The sequence below is a fragment of the Lipophrys pholis genome, assembly GCF_963383615.2.
Source record: "Lipophrys pholis genome assembly, chromosome: 9".
Lineage (NCBI taxonomy): Eukaryota > Metazoa > Chordata > Actinopteri > Blenniiformes > Blenniidae > Lipophrys > Lipophrys pholis.
In genome coordinates, this window is record NC_137639.1 from 11,103,478 (window position 1) to 11,125,031 (window position 21,554).

The 21,554-nt window shown below is 41.5% G+C and overlaps 1 protein-coding gene across 2 annotated transcripts in view; it reads left to right on the plus strand.

The window, feature by feature from the left end:
• Positions 1 to 3,215: 3,215 nt before the first annotated feature.
• Positions 3,216 to 21,554, plus strand: part of oxr1a (oxidation resistance 1a) — a 175,774-nt gene continuing 157,435 nt past the window's right edge. For both annotated transcript variants that reach the window (XM_080471135.1, XM_080471136.1), the window contains exons 1-2: positions 3,216 to 3,427; positions 17,258 to 17,343. In XM_080471135.1, coding sequence (XP_080327261.1) covers positions 17,327 to 17,343 — 17 coding nt within the window. In that variant the 5' untranslated portion in view covers positions 3,216 to 3,427; positions 17,258 to 17,326. The remainder of the gene's footprint in view (positions 3,428 to 17,257; positions 17,344 to 21,554) is intronic.

Genomic DNA, 21,554 nt, shown 5'->3' on the forward strand with positions numbered 1-21,554 from the left:
CAATACAGTAACAAGTCTTCATTTATGCTTGAGAAATGCAGTTTCCATCTCAGTGGGTACGGAGCCGTGGTGCTGTCGGTGCGGCCGGAGAGGGACCCCGCTCTGCATTTGGCCTCGGGCCTCATCCACTCACCGTGGCTGTTTAGCATCGAGTGACAACGCGGCTACATACAACATACATAACATTATAAATGTTAAATGAGGGAACTGTTTGCAATGTTTAAAGGCATGTATTTTAGGCAGATATGTTCCTCCCATACACTGATGCTTCAAATGATCGGATAGTAGATCCCATCAATTAGTAGATGAGATAGTAGGACATTTAGTGACAGATGATTATGAACCCTCCCACACATTTGTTTGTTTAATGATCCATTTGACTAGGCTTGCACAAAACATTGCTGGTTAAGTAAAAGGAATAGTTTTAATCATTGTATGTCTGTTACTCTCTTGGCACGCTGACAAAAACAGATTGTGTTGATTAACTGTGTAACAGCTATTTCTTTAAAACATCCATTTTTGTCCTAAGTGTCCTTATGAGTATTTATGAGGATTTTAAAACCTACAGGGTAAACTTATTGAATAGAAGTGATTTTCAAGAACTACAAGGTTCAGAGTGTGTCCTTGTCTGCATCAACACTGTATAAATGGTGCCCAGCAATGACATTTAATAAAGCCTTGTTTCTTTGGTTACTGTTCTCTCGTTTGTTGCATAAACTGTAACCCTGAGCTTTTTCTTTTTTTGAACTTTTATTTAATAGTCAAAGCAAATACAAACGATAGCAATAGTCCTGAGATTGAGCCCTAGGTCTCAATGAAAGACATATATGGTTGCAATAAAAGTCTGGGAAAAAGGAAAAGACATACCTCAAGAAAACATAAAAAAAATTAGAAGAGGCATAAGTCGATCCAACAAGGCTAAAAACTGACCCCCATCTTCAAAGATGTGAGTCTTCAGCTGTAGTTGTGCTGTCAACTGTTCCATTGAGTATACCTGTCTGATTTTTTTTGTATCCATTGTCAGACCGTAGGTGGTTCAGGTTTCAACCAATAAGTTCTCGTTTTTCTTGCAGCCAATAGGAGATGCAGCAGAAACTTCTGATCGTGGGACAGATCATCTGGGAATATGTCCAGTAAAAATGTTGAAGGGTCCCGGGAAAGGTTCAGTTTAAGTAGGTTTTCTTGTAGTTCTTTAACTTCAGTCCAAAACGTGTTGTATATTGGGGCAGTTCCAAAATATGTGTGGTCGATCACCCACAAGTCCACAGTTTCTCCAGCACTTATTGTTACCCCAGCTCCCAGAACGTAGAGACTTTAGTAGACTCCCGAAAAAATTGGATTTTAGTCTTCCAGTTAAACTCCTTCCCCTTATGACAACCAGAGCAAATATATCCCCAAGTATCATCATCAATCCTGTGCTTTTTCAAGGTTTTTTATTTTTCAACAAGATGCTTTTTACATTTTTACTCTCTTTCACTATTTGACACAGGGTGCTTATGAGAATTTCTTCTGACAGGAAATTAGTGATTGTTTAATATTCACATATTCTACCAATAACCAGATTATTTCAGCAAAAATTCCTCCACTATGAAAATACCAAATTACCATTAAGTTTGACACATTTTTTGTGTTGTCTTTAATGGGTATGGGTACATTTTTCAAGCTGTGCAGTATGAACGTGCTCTGCTAAAAAGTCTGGATTTGAGTCCAGGTCAGGGTCATTGTCCACTGTATGTTGTCCCTGTACCTGTACTGGTGTTTTCAAAGGACTTTTTACCCCAATGCAAACATTCCTATTTAGTTACATTGTGATTTTGAATTTGTCATTGTTATGGATGTATGCTTTTTTATGATGGCGCTCTTATGTGCTTGATGGATGGATGGAATATAAGAGGTCCCATGGCACTTTTTTGAATATTTGCTTTTGCACTTATATCAAAGAAGCTGAAAGGCTAAACGAAACCCACATCATTAGTAGAACTGTATTTTCTATGCTCTGACGATCTCATATCTGCCCTGAGAGAGCCTTTTAGCTCTATTACAACCCACTTCAACCTTTCCATGCTGGCAGGACCTGTAAAAGAACTGCGAATTATGTGTTATTAACGAATAATCTGTCATCTTGAAAGGGTTTTTGAATCTGGCACACAGATAGTGCTGTCCAATTGTCCCGTACTTGTTAAATTAAACTGCATATAGTACCTACTGTTTCACTTCATTGCTGTTGCAGCAAATGTGGAGTCGAATCAGCTCCACTTTCAAATTTTAGAACAGGTTCAGGAGCCACAGCTTTTTCATAACTCTCTCTAACTGAATATCTAATTTAACTGGTTTTATATGTATGAAAATCAGTTTTGCTGAAACCCTTCAGATTTCACTCTGGCATAGTGGTGAGAAGACAGATATAGCTTTGGAGCTCCAGGACCTGTTATTGATCCAATATTTGTGAGGTTGAAATTTGAATAATATGAATTCCATCACCTGATGCAATGCTGAGGATAAAGCTTCGAAATGTGAAAATATGATCATTTATTGCATTTCCTCCTACTGTGCAAAGACATACATGTTAGGTTCAATATTACTTTAAATTGCCCCAAGGTGTTTTTATGTGTGAGATTGACTGACTGATCAGGGTGTACCTCAACTTTCAACCATTGTTAGCTGGGATTGGCCATCTGGATGGATGGATGGATGGATGGATGGATTGTATTCCTAAATGATGTGAGGACAGTGTTGGAGGGTGAGAGAGTACAGAAACGACAACTTCTTTCTGTAATGGACATTTGAAATGACAATATGTTGTGTTCGATTTAAATCTGCGTTTCCCAATCTCTAATTACTGGTAATGACAAATTGAATGGCTCAGTGTGGTAAATGCTCTACATGTTCTGGCTTTAATCCCTCTTTAGACTTTTATTTTTTATTTTTTTTAAAGAGAGAAAGTATGCCTGTGTGCTGTCAGAGAAGGTGAAGAGTTTAGAATATTCGACAGTGAAACCAGATTAAAATGCTTGTTTTATGGACAATGTCTTAAACTTATCCAGCGTTTAAAAAAAAAAAAGGCAAAAAAAATAAAGGAATGTATTTTTCTTTTCTAAAGCTCCAGTTTGACGCTCATCCGTGCAGTGCATCCTCAGATGACAGCTCTCCCCCCGCCCTCCTCTGTCGGGACTCCCGCTTGGTACGGTCCGCTCCTCCCCTCTCCTACGTCTCTCGGATGGTAGTTTCTATTGGGAGAAGGTCAAATGACTCCGCATGTCTGCCTCTGTGTACATTCCCGCTGGAAGCGCACGCCTGATGAAGAGTCCTCTCCTGTAACATCCCTTATCGGAGCGGCGATCTGAGCGCGTTTTGGAGAGCATCCGAAGCGGTGCGCCCCCCCCCCCCACACACCCCCCTCGCGCGCGTGTTGTGCGCCTCCCCTGAAGTGAGTACGGACGCGAAGCGACGCGCGCTTCTTATTTATTTCCGGCGCGATCCACCACCCCGGCGTATATCTGCATGTGGCCGGGATAAGTCGAGTCCTTATAAAGGTTTAATGTTTGCAAAGTGTTGTGTTTCTGTGCAGCTGGTGCAGCTCGCGAGGGTTTATAAATAGTTGTGAGGGGATGGATGCTGAGTCTTGTGATGCCTGCAGACCCTGCGGGTGAAATCCAGGTGAAGGGGCGCTCAAATTCCTCCTAAACGCGTCCCGGTTCGCTCCTATTGCACTTTTTTAAAACACTTGAATTATTGTTATTGTTATTATCATGTGCTTCCTCATAATAATTTTACCTTTGGCTATAAATAGCTGCTGATGTTGTGCCTTAGAGAGTAGTTCTTCTGTGCTGGGCTACAGTGAAAGACTTCAAGTCCCTGCAGGGATACTGAGAGAATACAAATAGAATTAAGTGCTGAATAATTTAGTAGAAAAACAAAGCCAAGAAGTGCTGCAAAAAGAACAAAAAAAAAACAAACCCCGTGATGAAACAGTGTCATGAAGCAGGTTTACCTTGTCTGCTTCACTTATCATCAGTGGTTTGTGTTTTGTGTGAGGGTGGAAAGTTCACTCTGAGGAAGGCAGACTTAATGAAGTGAGTCATCTGAGTGGCCAAAACTCTCTCCTCCCTCCCCTCCTGCAGAGTAGTGTGGTGCTAAGCCTATTACATCATTGCATAATGCAATAAGGTATAGTCCCACAAGGTGCAGAATGAGCAGCCCCCAGGGTAGGATTGGAAGAAGGATGTACATTGTCCAGGCTCCTTTTATAATCTCCTATTAAACACCCTCATCAAAACATATCAGTCCAGAGTGCGCGGGGGAGGCGAGGGGGTCATCATATGCAGAGCTGACAGAGGGGAGCTGAATCACTTTCCAGAGACGCTTGGCGCCTCTCTGATGTACAAGTTAGTCAGCCCAAGGTCGGTGAGACGTGAAGGTCGAGTTCAAGTGCTGTGAGACGGATGAGTGTTGTGAAGCACAAAAAGAATATCTTTTTTTTTGGCAGGGTGGATTGGTGGCTGTGTTTTTTTTATATCACTTGTAGCTCACGCTGGCTTTTGCAGAGGCAACAATCATCCAAAGTGCTGATCATTTGAGCCAACTTTCAAACAAGGCTGCCATTAATTTGTGTAAAAAAGGTACTGAGTCATCTGCTCATTGTTTAATCAGTTAAATATTGTGAAAAGGGCTTTTCGTTGTGTGGAGCTGAGTGCAACACATTGCTGATTTTGTTGACATCTGTCGCTGTAGCGTAGGACTTGAACAGATTTGTCTGCGTGAGATGTAAATAGAAATGGAAACTAACCAAAGCAAGTTGTTGATGAACTGTTTTATTGAAAAGTTAACAACAGATATGATTGTTCATTAACTATTAACAGATGCTTACAAGTATGAGGTATGAAATTTAAGAACTGAGGTTCAGTTCAAGGTTGCATGGCGGTGAAGTGATGACTTTTCTTTCAGTTTCATCCCCCAGTTCATAAACATGCGGTTCAAGCCAAATTTACAGCAAAATGAAAAATATATAGTGACTGTATAAAATATTTGAAATATGATCTAAAATTTGAAATATAAGTCTGGAAACGTATCAAATTAACAGGTCTTAGTGTTCTTATTTCCATTAGGCTCTTAACTTCATATTTCAGGGTATTTATGGAAGACAGTTCGTGGACAGAATAACCTACTGGTAAAAGACTTTATCCAATATTCTACTGTGAAAACTTGGTTTTCTGACCTCCAAAATGTTTGAGTAACTCCTGACTCATTAGAACCTGTCACCCTGGATATAACCGGAGATTTCACCCAAATAAAGGATGGCAGCGACACACGCACATGCACACACACTCTGAGTGATGACTCTCATGATCAAATTATGCATGGTCCTGCTGGCTTTGATTAATCCCTCACCCTGCCGTCATCAGCGAGTGCTGCCTGTTACCAATTGATTATTTGCATTGAGATTCATGTTGATGAAACTGAACTACATTCACTTAGCACAGATGATTACATACATGCTAGTTTAAAAGGAAACAAATTCAATTAACTGACTCCTAGGAAAAAAAAATAAAACTCCTTATCGGTATTTTGAGTATATCAAACTGTGCCTCAGTGCTTTTGAAGTTTCTTTTTTTTCCCCCGTCGTGGTGATAAGCTGTAAAGGACGAGGCTTGATGTTTATCGAGATGGCCGCGACAGAAATTTAGTATGAGGCTCCAGAAAGGCGCGTTGTGGCTGCGACTTTCTCAGCTCCGTCTGCAGGCTCATTAATGTGCACACACACAGGTAGGAGCTGAGAAGCTGTGAGCTACCCCGAGGAAAACAGACTGAATCACTAACGTCAGGTCTGACTCATTGCCATGCAGAGACGTTCCCCAAAACACACTTTGTGCCGAGTCAGTATGAGGGTTAAACCGCGGTAGGTTTTTTGTTGTTGTTGTTGTTGTTGTTTTGTTGAATGAAGTGCTCCATGTCATACATACTGCATCTACACTGTTTGACCTTCCATAATGTGAAGGTGAAGGAGTGTAACCCTGAGAGGCTCCATGCAGATGAGAGTGGTCCCGTGGCATCTCTGCGGTTTCTCAGCACTCCAATTCAATGGAAAATGTCTGATCCTGCAAAGTGTTCCTACATACCCGTTTCGGGTTCTGATTTGCTCCTGAATCTCGCCATGTAGGCAGTGAGGCATTATAATAACGCGTGTTTGTAATACATACGGTTCTTTGGGAGCTCTTAAACACACCAGAGTGCAGCAACGTCTTAAATCTGCGTCTTTGACTGCCTGGTGCTAATCCACACTCACACCCTTGCCACTTCATACCTCCATGAAATAGCAGAAAAAAAGCACTTCAGCCTGAATAGCACCACGTGAGAGTGATAATCTTAAATAATTCATTGTTATGGGAGGGTTTGTCTGCAGCCAGATCCCCTCCATCCCCCTGCAGACGCGGTTTGACACTTTCAGACAAACTTCATGCTTTTATTTTTTTTGTTTTGTCCAATAATAACACACATTACTGCGAAGAGAGGTTTCTAGATTGAGCTTCAAGAGAGCGAGTTCATTGGTCTTTTCACGAGGAGCCAAGCAGAAGAAATACTGTTCATGGTCTGTGTAGTGAATCTGATTTAAATAAAAGTTAAACCTTGAGCTGAGCAGTCAAATTTGTGATCAGGGTTTATGAATAAACAAAAAGGCTGAGCTGCACCAATGAGGAATAATTTAATCTTCCATCAATTCTAAAATGAATTAGGTTTGAAATATGTAAAAAAAACAAATTTTGAATTAAACATACAGTTCTGCTTTTAAACTAATATTAATATCTGTTTATAGAATTTATTTGTGTAAGCCAAACTGAGAATCAATTCAACACAAATAAACTTTATATAAGCGAAATAACTTGTGGATGTCTGTTTAAAACATGTGCATTGTTCTTAAAATAAATGTATTATTTATTCATTAAAAATTGTTAAAAATACAGACAGAAGACAGAAATATTCAACTTGCATCAGCATACATTTTGCTGAAAATGTCAGAAACCACTGGGAAATCCTAATCTTTCACCCCTGCTGTCTAGTATTTGTACAGTGATCCAACAACTAAACCAACCTCATTAAAACTCATATTTGAGATACTGGAACCAGAAGAAAAACCTTTTTGTTATGATTAGTTGAGAGAATGATTTTCAGTTTGTCGCCTGCCTGTTGTGGATCGCTTTCATGGATCTGAAACATTTAGTCTGTAAATGTGACGGCCATGACCGTGTTGTAGTTCTTGATGGAGAAAAAAAAAACTTAGAATGTGATTAATAATTGCTACCAGTCAGTTATTGCAGTTGTTCTGCAGCTCTATCGCCACTCAGACTGTTTCAAACCAGAATATAGTGACGGGAATTCTCCGCACTGTTGGCAAGCAGCTGTACGTGCATTTGAATTAATCTCCCTGCCAGCTATAAAACTGCTATGGAGGGATTTATTGATCTTTTATCATTTATTTATTTATTTCCAAAGCATTTGCAGTTGATAATCTATGACAGGGTGCTCTTTTCATTTGGTTATCGCAGCTGTTTTTTTGTGGGGGGGCATGAGAAGGAGCGTTTACAGAGCATACATCTATACAGGGAGGAGGAACGTGTGTGGAGGGCGGGAGAGGAGGGTCTTGAATCCATAACAAGGCAATTAGATAATGACAAGATCAGCCACTGTGATTTGTGGCCCTGTGTTGTGAAGTTATTCCAGGAATCCAGACTAAAATGAATTTTAAAGCTTCCAAGAAACATGTTCGCCCATTACGTTGCTTTATGGGTGCATGGATGCTGCTTAAAGTCATTGTTTACAAAGACGGGCTCGAGGTTCCTGAGCGGGATGGAGCTTTTACGCTACAAATAGTTTATGTTTGCATCTACAGGAGGCTAAAGTCATTAGTAATGGGTTTATTTTCTGTCTAAAAATGCAGCCTCTCTTAATGCCTGAAAGCATCAAGCGTCCTCCAGCTCTCCGTCGTTTTGGGTGTAAATACCCCGAAGGCTGTTTTGTTTCCTCGCCCCTCGCAGTGTGATTTCCGTCTGGTTTGTGTGGCTCCCTCGCGGTTATCCCACCGTCTAATGATGCTAATCTCAAAAGAGACTTACGGAGGATAAACATCCTCAGCAGTCCTCTTTAAAAGAAGAACAGGTGAACAATGGGCCAGGGCAAACGTAGAGCACTGGTAGGAGGTGGCTTTACACGATGGCGGGGTGGTTTTGGTCTGGGTCCATTATAGCTTTCCGTACAAACGGTAAACAGTAGCATGGGACCGGTCGGAGGATTACAGAGGATTTGCTACGCTAAGCCAGAGGAACCCAGCCCAGTGACCCCCCTCGTGTCTCCTCCTCCTCTTTCCTCTGAGCAGTATAACAAACCACCCTCCTCCTCCCAGTCCAGCTTGACCCATGATGCACCAGGAGCTGACCATGTGACCCACTTTGGTGATTATATGGATTGCAGAGGGACTCTTTGTGTGCTTCATCCAGTGATTAAATCACATTTCTTGTGAAACGCTTTAAGGCCAGTGAATCCACTGCCTGACCATTTCTTTTTCACCCTTCCCCTCACTCAGGTTGACGGTCTCTGATGGATCTGCAAATTTAACTCCCACGCCAAAACATATCGCCTCAATGGCTGTCGGGGTGAGTTTAGGGCATGTTCCGAGTGTGTTCCCCACCTCGTGAATGGAGTGATAACGCGACAGCCAGATGACACGCGTCACAAAAACCAATGCCACGTAACTTGTTGGGAAAGAGGCAATGCTGTCAGCAAACCAAAATCTGATTTGCCCCCATCACTTAAGTCGACTGAACATTGCCTTTGGTTCCACTCCGGGACACTGCTTGAAAGATAATTGAATCAAAGCAAGGGGATGGGGTTATTTTTGACTGACACTCCACGGGCATTTGTCTCTGTCAGCCTAATATCACACAGTGGAGTGACTCAGCAGAGAGCAGTCCCCAACCCGAGTGTGTGCATGTCTTTAACTCAAACTGACAGTGTTCTAGCTCGTGTACATACCTTGCCACGAGCAACTCTGTTGAAAAGCTGAGGTTTTCTCTTTTTATTTACACCACTGTCGTCATCACGCACAGCCTCCATGCACACTGGCAGACCGAAATAGATCGGCACAGGAAAGAGGAGGTTTATTTTGAGTAAGTCGTGAACTGTGAAGATGAGATTCAAAGCAGTTTTATAATGGAATCCCATGAGGAAGTGTAGTAACGGAGAGGAGAGGTACCAAACTTTCTAGTGAGCAGCTGAGACAAACAGTGAATGACTTTGTTTCTGGGTGAATATATCTGTAAGTGGTGCTTTTATTTTTAAATCTTAACTGTGTGTGAGTGTGCCACTTCTAATGGAGTTACAGTATGTCACATCCGAGTGTGTGGAGGATGGCGTTGTTCTGTGTGGGTTTGAAAGTCAAAGGAACTCTGGAAAACCCTTGTTCTTTCTTTTACTCTAGAGCAGACAAACGCAGGAACTGCTGAGTCTTTAGAAAGTAGTTATGGTTGAGAGGAGACGTTGGAACTTCAGTAACCAACTCAGATCCAATAATGCGTGTTATAATTTCTAAGTGTGGGCTGTCGAGCTGCACATGTTTCTTGCATACTTATTGTGATCGTAAGAAACATGTAGAAAACTGCAATAAATGATGTTTCCGTGCATTTGTGTTCTGCATGTCAGCATATTTATCCAATCAGATGGAGGCCGACTGCACTAGATTGTGTTGACAAAGGATCATATTTCCACTGATTATTTCAGTATTGCATTACATCTGATAGCCAGAAGTCAGAAGCACAAAAAAAACAAAAAAAAACCCAGATAAATCAAGAGAAAAAAAAACAAATCAAAGAGATTGCTCCACTTGGAGGGAACAGCAGACACACATGAATGACATAATAGTAAAAGAAACAAGAAACAAATGTCTGGTTAATTTTAAAGGGGAAACGAGTGTTATTTGAAAGTACAAATCAAAGAGACATTCAACGTCTATTGAAATGATTTCATGTTGCATGTATCATGCAGTCCTCATGTGGTCTTTAGGTATTCACATAATCTAATCCAAGACCTTTAAGTCTTCATAAGGACACAGAAGTTGCTCAGGTTCACCGAAAATCATTGGGTATGGTAAATTAATTAATATCATGATATTATATGTCAAATTATTGGAAAAAAGAAATTTACCCTCAAATTTGACAATGTGACCTCTGATAAATAGTAATCAGTCATCAAGAGCGTATAATAACACAAGTTATAAAAGAATGTAGAACGATATTTAATTTTTTTTTAAACGACACTTGAATTTAAATACACATGTTTTAACTTTCACATTTTGTTCTGCTGCTTCATGAAAGGTAGTTTCTGTTGTTTTACACTTCACAGGGCTGATATTCCCTCGTCTTCGAAGAAGCTCAGTTTGATCTTAAATATTCAGAAAGAACTCAGATTTACTTGTGAGATTAGTCTTCACTTCTCAGTTTCAGAAGTGAAGTTAAAAACCCAGATGAATGTATATGTTCCGTTTTAAGTTTAGTTGTCACATATTTCATCACTTCCCAGCTTTATGGCTGTTTTCAGACGTCGTGTCTGGGCCCATTAGTTTTACAGGCACCACACCTCTTTACCTTCTTGTGTTTAAAGTCGTTGCACAAGGTTACAGGAACATAAAACCAACTGAGCTGGTGTCAACCTATAATAATGTGTTTAGGGGAAAAGGTAATTTCAGAAATACCATTTATAGTCCTCCATATTTTCACCTCATTGCAGTGGCATTCCCACAAGCATTGATTGCAGCTCTGATATCAGCCGGAGCCTGCCGTCTATAAAAGATGGAGCTGTTATGTTGCAGGCTGGAATGAGCCTCTTGGTGCTCTATTAGATAACAAAATAAGAGGAAATGAGGAGCTCAGATGTAATATTTGCAGGGAGCACTTAAATACATTCAAGCTATATCTTTTATCTTTTTTTTCTGATGTTTCATATCTGTCTAAATGAATCCTTTTATGAACAAGAAAGAGAAGAGTGGTTTCACACGCTTAAACTCAGGTCTGTATTATACAGCTGACGGGGGCGCAGTGTTAGGACTGTGATGGCTCTGGACGAGCTCATTCACATCAAGGTTTTTTTTTTTGAACCCATGTCAATCCAATTTTGACTCCGCTGAACTCCAGCATATGGCTGTGTTCCTCTAAAAGAGGCAGATAAGATGCTCCTGAGACGATATCAAGCAAACTATGGCCGCTATCAGCGAAATGCGAATATGTGAGTCAAAAATGACCGAGAGGGCGTTTATTCCTCTCTTCGTAATTGACTGAGCATTTCCATAATGGCATTGTGTTTCCTGCCCGGCTAATGTGACCCCTGTTAGTTCAGGAAACATCCAGCAATCAGGTTTCCGTGTGCGCTGCCAGACACGGGCGAGGAAATGAATCGGGGAGACGAGGGACCGCGGGGGTAAAGAGAGAGGTGCAGACAATGGGACAACCAGGAGACTGAAGTGGAGAACAGAAGGGAAGATGAGTCATATCACTGCAGCAAACCGGGCCCTGATTGAAATGCCACTGTAGCGATGCCGGACTCAGACTTCTGGATCTGGCCGACATTTGGGGGATGGAGTTCTTTACTTTGATTGCATCTGTGTGCAGGTTTTCCTCCGTCACGTATACCACTCATTCGCCAAAGGACAAACGGAATGTTCAAGAATAGAGGAGTGTTTGTTTCTAGAGCATCCTGGGATACAAAAATGCACCTGCATCGCCCACATGTCTTATTTGAGCTTTGCTTGTTGTATGTACTGTACGTGCCTGGTGCTGAGTTGTTTCCTCTTTCCTCTGTGCTTCTGTGTGGCTGTTACTGATTTAGATGCATGCTGGGCCGGCTAATCCTGCCCCTGATCAATACTCCACTTCTCCTGCTCGCGCTCTGGATCGCATCCAGCAAGCAGCGCGGCTGATATCTTTATTTACCACCTCATCTCGTCAGTCATTCATAAAGCCTGCGTCATGGCGAATTTAAATTTAAAGTAGGTGTGGATGTGATAGGGTGACCATCAGGCCAAATAACATTTGGCCTGATGTGTTTGCGGTCGGCCACGTTAACAGCTCACCTCTGTTCCCCCTGAAACGGCTCTGTCAGCTCTCGCTTTTAAAGCCGCCTATGTCAGGGCGAACACGTCACCCGTGTGCCATCGTTTTCCGGTCGGCAGCTTTCAGCAGAAGTGCAGACCTGAGCGCCAGCGTTACCTAAACCCCCCCACCCCCCCCGTCAGTCGGAGGGTTTCGCCTCCATCCATTACATGCTTGGATGCTGATAGTGTTTGTCGGGATGCTCCGCATGCCTAGAGACAATTAAGCTGAAACACAAGGCTGGCTTAATGAAGCTCGGCAGGAAAAACATCCTCCAACAAGGTTCTTTTGCCACAGAGATAGCAGCAGACAAGGTCCGCTCATGTCTGCAGGGAGGCACATGACTCCGCCAGTGCGTTGTGGTGGAGGTTCGTGCGCTGCTGGTGGCACAGAAACACAGAGGAACCAAGCACGCTGATGATAATATCACATGTAACCTTTGAGCGGGGCTGTTATACACGCAGCTTCCAGAATGTGTGTGATAATAAATGAAAGGTCGCTGTTGTTTTCCTTACTGAGGTTCTGGCTAATGTTGCTCATGAAAGCCGGCGTTCCAACAACTCGCATATGTCGCTGTCATCTGGTGACATACACTGTAGTGCTTTATTTTGGATGCAACCTTAACACGCCCATCCCCGTCCTAATTCGAAGGGCTCATTTTCATCAGTTTGTATTTGTCTGTTTTTTGTTTTTTTTTAACAGCAGTCTCATCCGTGAAATTGTATGATAGGAGTTTGATGAGTAAATCGTTTGGATTTAACTCGAAAAACTTGTTTTCATCCCATGTTTTTGTAAATTATTGGTAGTGACTTTTGAAATGTTTTTTTTTTCTTTTTTCAACTAGACAAGTAAAAACCTGACCGGGCTTGTTAATAAAATGTTCCTCAGTTTGAATTAACTTGAAACATTGACTGAAATAAGTCGTTTGATTATTATAACAGGAGGAAGTCACAGTATGTATCCACAAACTGAAGTAATCAGTCACTTTAACACTAGTAAAGTTAAACTTTGCTACAATCTGGCTTTAGAGGTTTTGTTAACCAGATAGTTGTTTTTTTTGGGGTTTTTTTCACTGGTAACCAGTTTTAATAATGAAGAAAAAAAGTAGTGCAACCTCTGGTTTGCATGTGTGCCACACTGTGAGCGGCATCACTAATTCAAGTTGTCGTAAAGCGTTTGGAAGCATTTAGTTTTTAAACATTCAAGAGTTTGATGAACGCGGCGTCTCAGCTGACTTCATTACCTGTTTGGATGAAAAGCTTCTTCAATCTGAAGTGTTTTCAGAACCAAAGGCATTAATCTGATCGTCACACCAAATGTGTCCTGAATACAGATCAACAGCAGATTCACTTGTTGAGGAAGTTAAACTCTTTTAATGTCAGTCGGGAAATTTGAATATGTCGTTTTATCATTAATTCATTGGAAGTGTTTTAAATTTTTCATTAATTTGTTTGATTTTCAGAGCTTTTTATTTCAAGGCGAGACCTGCTTTAATCCTGTTGTGAACCGAGATGATGGCAGTATATAGTGTCAGGAGCTTTACGTTCAGTGAAATATGAAACGTTTGTGTGCACGTTGTTGTTGGTATGTTGTTGTCTTTTTTCACAGATACATTTTTTTTTTCTTGTCTAAACTGTGCAGATTGCCAAACTGAATGGCCCTGATTGAGAGAAATAAAGTCGTCTTATTTGAATAGTGACATTTCTATTCAGTGTTTTTGCCTATTCATAGACTTTCCTAACATAGGTGCATAAACATTAACGTACTTCTTTCTTGGAATCTATCCCCTTTTCATATTTGTCTGATTATGTCATTCTCCAAAAAGACTGCAGGTGAACCTAATCTGGCCTCATATGATCCCAAATAATGTCTGTGTTTTCTCAGCTTTTCTTCTCATTTCTTATTTCTCTAAGAGCGTTTGGTGAGGCGCTCTGTAATCATGTTTAAGCCCCGAAACTTTGTGACGAATGGAGGATGACTCACATTTATACAGGAAGGGAAATTGTGCCACTGTTTTGAAATTCTCGATGCACTCTTAAAAAAAACTCTCCGAAATTAGATGAAGGGTGTTCTTTATTGATGGGGGTACTTCTCATCTCAATAATGTCTTCTCACCGCAATGATAGCCTCCAATGATTCAGATGTAAAAAGCTAAAACCTTTTTAAATGTGATGGGAAGTTGTGCGGTCCAGTCTTTAGCCTGATCCCTCTTAATAATTGTTAATATATAAGTTTGTCACTGGTTATCACTGATTGGAAAACAAATGGTTTTATAAAAAGAAGACAAGGACTGTAAGACAAGAAAAACAATGGCCACACATCTGAAACCCTGTTTTTCTGTCTCCGCGGCTGAATGTGCCTCTCTGTGTCAGTGTTTGATTGGCAGGAGGAAAAATACTGAGTCCCAGCAGGTAAACAAGAGCCAAAGTAAATAAAGTTGTCTGCTCGATGGAGGGCAGACGGTGGTACTGAAGAATACGGATCACACCGGAATCTGAACAGACTGAAGTGACATTTGCGGGTGCATTTATTTTTCTTTGGGGTGCCTTTTCCACAGTTTGCTACTAAAGGGCACGGAAGAGAGAAACATCTTTCAGTGTTACGGAGGCCACAGCCATGACAAACTATGTCCCGATACCGAAGCAGAAATAACATTTGGTTTGATATGTTACTAATTGCTACTAAAGCATCTGTTGTAATAATGGTACAGGCTCTCTTTTTAATGGAATCTGTACAGTTTTGACAGTGCTGGCCGATGAACTGCTTTCAAATCATCCTTGCTGAATGTATATATATGCAGTGCAGAGCAAAAGAAAACCTGAGGCACAGTGAATAGGACTTTAAGCGTTCACATTGAACAAGCAAACACATATCAGACGCAGCTGTGATGTGATGTGGGAAAAACTGCATCTTCAGGCTCACAGCTGATACCGGCTCTTCGGTATCGTTCTAGTTTTGGCTGCCAGACATGTGTATTTGAAAATGTAGTTCCTCTTGCTTGTGGTTGGAGAATAAATGTGGTTATAGACAATTGTATTAGGACAAACTCCTACTGTGTCCTTCAACTTGCTTGACACTTTCATAGTAGCATATCATGGAGATGCTGCAAGACATTTCTTCTAACTGCAGGTTTATGTGTAGCATGTATTCATGTGCACTTGTAGTCTACTAAATTGTAAACTGCATGCGAGAAGATCTGCTTTCTAGTTGGCCGCATCTCCATACGCAGTGACTTACTTAACTTTCCAAGTATCTACCGATTCCTTCAGCTTTTTGATGTCACTGCAGTGCAAAGCCTTATAAAGATTAGCTCAGGAAGGTACACCTTATTGGATTGCTCACTCGGATATCTGCCGGATGTCATTCTTGGCGTAAAGGGGTGGACTTTGTGGTTGGTTCTTTTGTCTCAAGAGTTTAGTCAGCAGTTGGTTGTCATGTGTCAATTCACAAGGAATCTTAAAACGGACTTGTCTTGTTTGAAGTCTGGATTTAATGCTGGCATACTTAAGCATTCAGCCACATCCACAAGTGCCAAGATTTCCTTCAAATACGCTGTCAGCTTCATATACTTTGCTTCTTTTATGGAAATCCAGGTAGGCAAAGTGTTTTTCTGCGACGATTTGAGCTTTATTGCGTCTGCATAAACTGTGAGCTGTTTGTAGATTGCTTGTCTTTTTAAAAGCTGTTTTGTGTACAGTGGTGACATTAGGTTTGACAGACGTTATCTCCATCTGAAGGGTGCATTTTGTTTACCTTCTACCAGTGACACACTCTAATCCTTTATCCATTTAACTGCATTGCTACATGTGTGTCATTCTTAAAAGTATTGCACAGTCACGGCCATTTGTTTTATCTACTGCTTGTCTTTAAAAAAAATAAAAATTGTTTTCAGGCTCAAGTCAACTAAACATAGCACAGCACAATGAGATGAATCCATACTGGTGGCTGGATGCCCGTGCTGTTATCTACCTGTGAATCATGAAAGCTGTAAAGTTAGCTGCAGCCCTGCTTTAGATTACTTTTCAAATTGAGTATATTGGCCATTTCCATGTCACCTGAATGAATTATCAGATGATTTCAGCGTTGCGCTACTTGGGTAACCTTTAAGCCTGCTTATTCAGCGCTCCTCCGCTCTCTGTCAGTCAGTCTGCAGCAGCACGGAAACACACTCCAGGTGTAACAAATGAGATGTGTGCACATGCTCATGTGTCTCACTGATTGGGGGGGTCGGGGGGTGGGGGGGCAGATAGGGCTGAGGTGGTATTCTTTAATCACTCTGTTCTCCTTTCTGTTCCTTCCCTCCTTCCCTCTGGCCCTCCACTCATCTCATTACAGACAGGAGAGGGTGAGAAGTGAGGCCTGTGTAGACCTCTGCATTAATTATTGAACCCTATCTTCTTTTACTCCGGCTCCTCCTCCACAGTCTCTGATAACCTTTACATAAAGGAGCAGGGGCTAAGTCCCAGCCATTATACAATGTGGTAGGTATGGCACAGGTGTACTGAGAGAAGCCCAGGTTGGGGATTTGATCTTTAATGTGTTTGCATGTGACATGTTTGCCTACACCAGCAGATATATAGTCTCCCCCCCCCCCCCCCCCCCCCCGCTCCCCTTTTTTTTAATCACATTTTAATTGTTCCTCATTGTTCCAGTTGAGCCTCACCCGCTAATTAATTTCATTCTGTTTAAACCGTGCGCTGCTGTGGCGTTGCAAGGCAAATAATTATTAAAACTGCCATTTGACTCCTCGCATCGTCCGTGTCATGTTGGCCGAGTTATGCTCTGCTTGTTGCCTCGTGCCGTGCCCAGTCAATTTGAATCGCTCAGTCGGAGGCAGGCTAATGGGAGTTGTTGAGGTCAGCGCGGCCAAGACACCCGAACAACTTGAGGGCGACTCGACTGTGATGCTGAAAATCTCATTGTTATCTCCTTCTGTCCCCCTGTCCTTTTGTTTTGCACGTGTGTGTGTGTGTGTGTGTGTGTGTGTGTGTGTGTGTGTGTGTGTGTGTGTGTGTGTGTGTGTGTGTGTGTGTGTGTGTGTGTGTGTGTGTGTGTGTGTGTGTGTGTGTGTGTGTGTGTGTGTGTGTGTGTGTGTGTGTGTGTGTGCGCGTGCGTGCTTCCTGCAGGTTTGAAAAGGCAACATCAAACCTCGACCTCCCGACGCCTGTGAGAAGCAAAAAGAAGACGCTGCCAAGATGTTCAGCACCAAAAGGTCAGCACAATGTCGTTTTTGATCTATTCCTATCCGCTTATGAGGGGAGACGTAATAAAATAAAGGGCTTCTCCTGATATTTCCTGACATTTCTGGATAAAATGACACATTGATGAGTTTAAATGTAATGGCTGAATTTCACATCAGAGCATACTGTAGGTAACATTCTGTATTATTACATGCCCAATTTCAAATGTTCAAATCATTTACTTTGAAGCATATACACATCTAAATGTATGTTTTCATTTGACTGATGTCTACATAGTAAAACCCACTGAAATCCCTTACAAACCCGAGTGTAAACACCGGAGGAAGCCCGGTTCACTGTTTACTCGTCAGGCTGTGTGTTCGTTCTGTATTTTTAATGTGGCTTGCAGTAGCATACAGTCCACATACATCATTTATCATGTTGGCTTTTCTGGATGTTGACTGCAAGGTAGAAGTGGTCACATATCTTAGCCAGCATGTGTACGGTGGCTTAGATGGATGTGGATCAAAAGTCACTGCTTTTAGTGCTATTTTAATCCCGAGCAGAGCGGTTCACATGTCTTCTTCACATGTCTTCGTTGGATACAAAACATTCGCTAAAAATGAGCTTTATCATTACCGCCGACGGATTACATGTGGCCTACGAGACGAAAAAGAGAAAAGTATGTTTTTCATTTTTGTAAATCAGCAGCGGAGTCTTGCCGCATTTCTACGTGAGACAAATTTGTAGGACTTTTCTTCAACTTTTATTAAAAATTGGAACACAAGTTGAATTGCAGAAATCTGGGGACTAATTTAGGTTAGGCCACTGAGTGTCCAGCATGAAAAAATCTCACATCTAAAACTGGAAGTGACCAAAGACAAGAACTTAGTGTTTATTTGTCTAGTACATTGTAATTGTCAGACTCTGTGAATTTAAACTGTGACATACTAAAGGAGCCATAGGAGTATGTACATAGTTCTAACTAGCCTTCCTAACATCAAAAAATCGTTGCAGGAATATGACTTTTTAACTTTTTTTTTACTTTAATTTTTAACTTTCTATAAGCGCATTTAGTGTTCCAAGATCACCTTATAACAAAGAAGTGCATGAACTCCTTCCAGCAACAGTAGCTTTTATATTATTATCACAGACAACAGCTTCCATTCATTTCTTGGACTTATACGTGATTATACATTAGTATATTAATATACTCTAATATACACGTTTAGGGACAGTGGAAGCAAACTGGAGTACTGAAGAACTCACACACAGGGATAATATTCAAACGTCAAATAAAGGTCCCTTAAGCCTGATGTTGAACTATGGCTTTTGCCACTGAATCCCTCAAAAGCAGTAATATAAATGAGAAATTAAGGCCCCGTTTTCACGACGTTTGAAGTGAAAATGCAAGTTGCGCGTATAAGTTTTAAAAGTGATGCCCATTTCCACAGAAACGGCAAATGCTGAATATGGTCCAGTTTTGACGTAGGGCCACTAGTGGGTGCTGTTGGTTGTTTTTCAAATAAAAAAAAACACATGCCCAGGCGCTATAAACATGACAAGTACACGTACATTCGTATGGACAGATGATGAATTTGGATTAATTATCCGTGCGACTCTCAACTATAAATGTACCAAGTCCCAGGAGTATATGGACTGGGAGTCACGACACTCTGGCTGCCATTGTTGTTATTGTCTATCTACTCACACATGTGCAGAAGAAATATTGACTACACCTTTGGTGCACAGGCGCAGTAGGAGTGTTTCAGAAAAGTTGTTTTCCCATCGTTCCCACCGAGTTGGAGCTTTATCAAAAAGTTCCACCTTGGGAGCCTTTTTTTTTTTTTTTAAAAGTTGTGTTTTCAGTGGCTCCGAGCACCTTTGTCATGTAAACAGACCACCACAACGCAATCAAAGTTTAACATTTTCTGGAATCAAGAATTTGAGAAGCGAGGTTAATGAGGTAGGATGTTTAAATGTTATTAAAAAAATTTATAAATGTACAATAACTAGCTTAGTTTTTACATCTCTAAGACAACATCAACATTTCTTTGGACAATGTTTTATCAAAGCCATTGTTAATTGTCAGATTTCTGCCGGTTTCTATCCATTGATCATAACCTCTGCTTACACTTACTTATATCCTAAAAATAGTTTTCCTCTGTTCTTCCTTTACCCTCACAATGAGTTCATCTGTGGTGAAGATGGCAGGAGAATCCACAATGTGAGAACCCCGCAGTGAGATTAGACCATCATTCACCTTTCAAGTCTTGATTTACATCGACAAAGTGAAGTCACCCGAGCGCTGGCGGGTTATCGATTGCTCCTTTGCCTCATGAGGTTCATTTGAAGTATTGTTCATCAAGTCAAAAGCCGGCGTGAGAAGTCCAAGTGTGTGTTTACAGTCAGAAGTTTACCGAGCGAAGTGAGAGCATCACGCCAGGTACTGCAAAGTGAATAAGAGTGAGCGCCGCCACAGTGCTGCTGCTTCCTCCTGTCTCCTCACGCTGCGCCATCTCCATACTGCGAGTGAGAAGATGATTAAACCGAGCCAGCCCTCCCATCCTTGGGGAGCTGCGTCAGCACAGGCGATGACACGGATACACTAAAAAATGATTGAGATAGGCTTCCATTTTGAAATTCAAAGCCTTTAAAAGCTTGTTCACATTTTCGCTGAATATGAAACAAAGCCTTTTTTTTTTTTTTCTATTTCTCCTCGTAGCTGAACTGCTGAAGTTGTTGAAGTGTTATTGTCTGATATCTATGTGGCTTTATCTATGAGGTTTTAATAATGCTATGCCTCCATTTTTTCCCCCTCTCCCACCCCCTCCAGCAGCACTTTTTTGTAATTACAGTGCAAGAGAATAATTACAAAACTTTCATTAAAATGTAACCACGCAAAGCATCTTGACGGCAGTTTTACCTGAGGTGTGTGGACATGGTTGATGAATCCAGAAGTTCAGCACGACGCAGACTCCTTCTGACTGTCAGAGACGAACAGCTTGATTTTGTCTACATGCTCATTTAAATGTAACTGGAGCATACTTAATCTGAGTCTTTCTTTTTTAGATGGAAACATTTATAAAGTGACATCGATTTCAGTTTGTGTTTCCTATTTGCATGTTCAGACGCTCTCGCTGCTCCTTTTAGCTGCACAACATAGGAGCAGTAAATCCCTTTGAATTGGCTGTGAAGCATTATTTAGACAGCGTTTCTTTTTTTACCGGGAGCAGTCCCGCATAATCAGAAACGGCAAGCATGTAGCTTGGCCTTGAGACAAAGCTGCGGTGATGGCCTGGATGTGAGAGAAGCAGGTTCAAAAATGTGCGGGTTCAAATCCCACTGCAAGGCCCTTGAACCCAAGCAGCTCCCGGTGTGCTTCATTAATGTAACCCACTGCTCCGAGTATGTGTAGTTAAGGTTAACTAAGGAAATGATGGGTTAATAGCAGATCAATTATTCCACCAAGGGAGTCACTGTAGTACAGTATGCTTTCTTTCTTCTTCTTGATTTGTTAGCGTGTTACTGTTTGTATGTTAGTGATTGTGTCTGATCTCAGTGACGCGTACTGGTAGAATCTGAAGCTCTTGAAACTGCAGAGTTAATGTCTGAAAGCAGTCTTTCCACAGGTGTTTCTGGATTTTCTCTATTTCTTTCCTCCAACTCAAAAAAAAAGAAAGTTCCCAACAGGACTTCTGGCTGTGGTGTGGTGAACCAGTGTGGGAGGACAAGCATTGTTGCTACTCTGCTTTCAGCTGTGTGACCCTGGTTATTTATTATGAGACATCTTCTCTTTGTTGCTGTTTGAATCCATAGTCAAACAGCACGGCTTTACCGAGGTAACAACACGATCTTGAGATCACAATAGTTGCTCACTCTTGTCGCTGTGAAACATAATCAGTATGACCCCGTGTCTGTCAGTCGTAGCCTTTTGGCATCAACTTCCTGTGCTGTGGAGGTGTTTGCTTAGATATCTGTCACAGAGCTAAATCTGGCCTCAGTCCTCGCATGTCAGCCATGTTGGGTCATCAAGTTGGGCTTCCTCCAGCTGTTTTTGGTTTTAGCTGTCGCGACAAGAACTGGAAATAACTGTCAATGCCTGCAGTAGCTCAGATGGAGATCTGGAAGCGGCGTTGTGACACGGGTGGACCGGTAATTGCTTTCACTGGGACCTATAATGAGATCACCACAATCTGAGTTCGGACTGGATCGAGGCACACTGTTGATTCCTCTCCCCTCA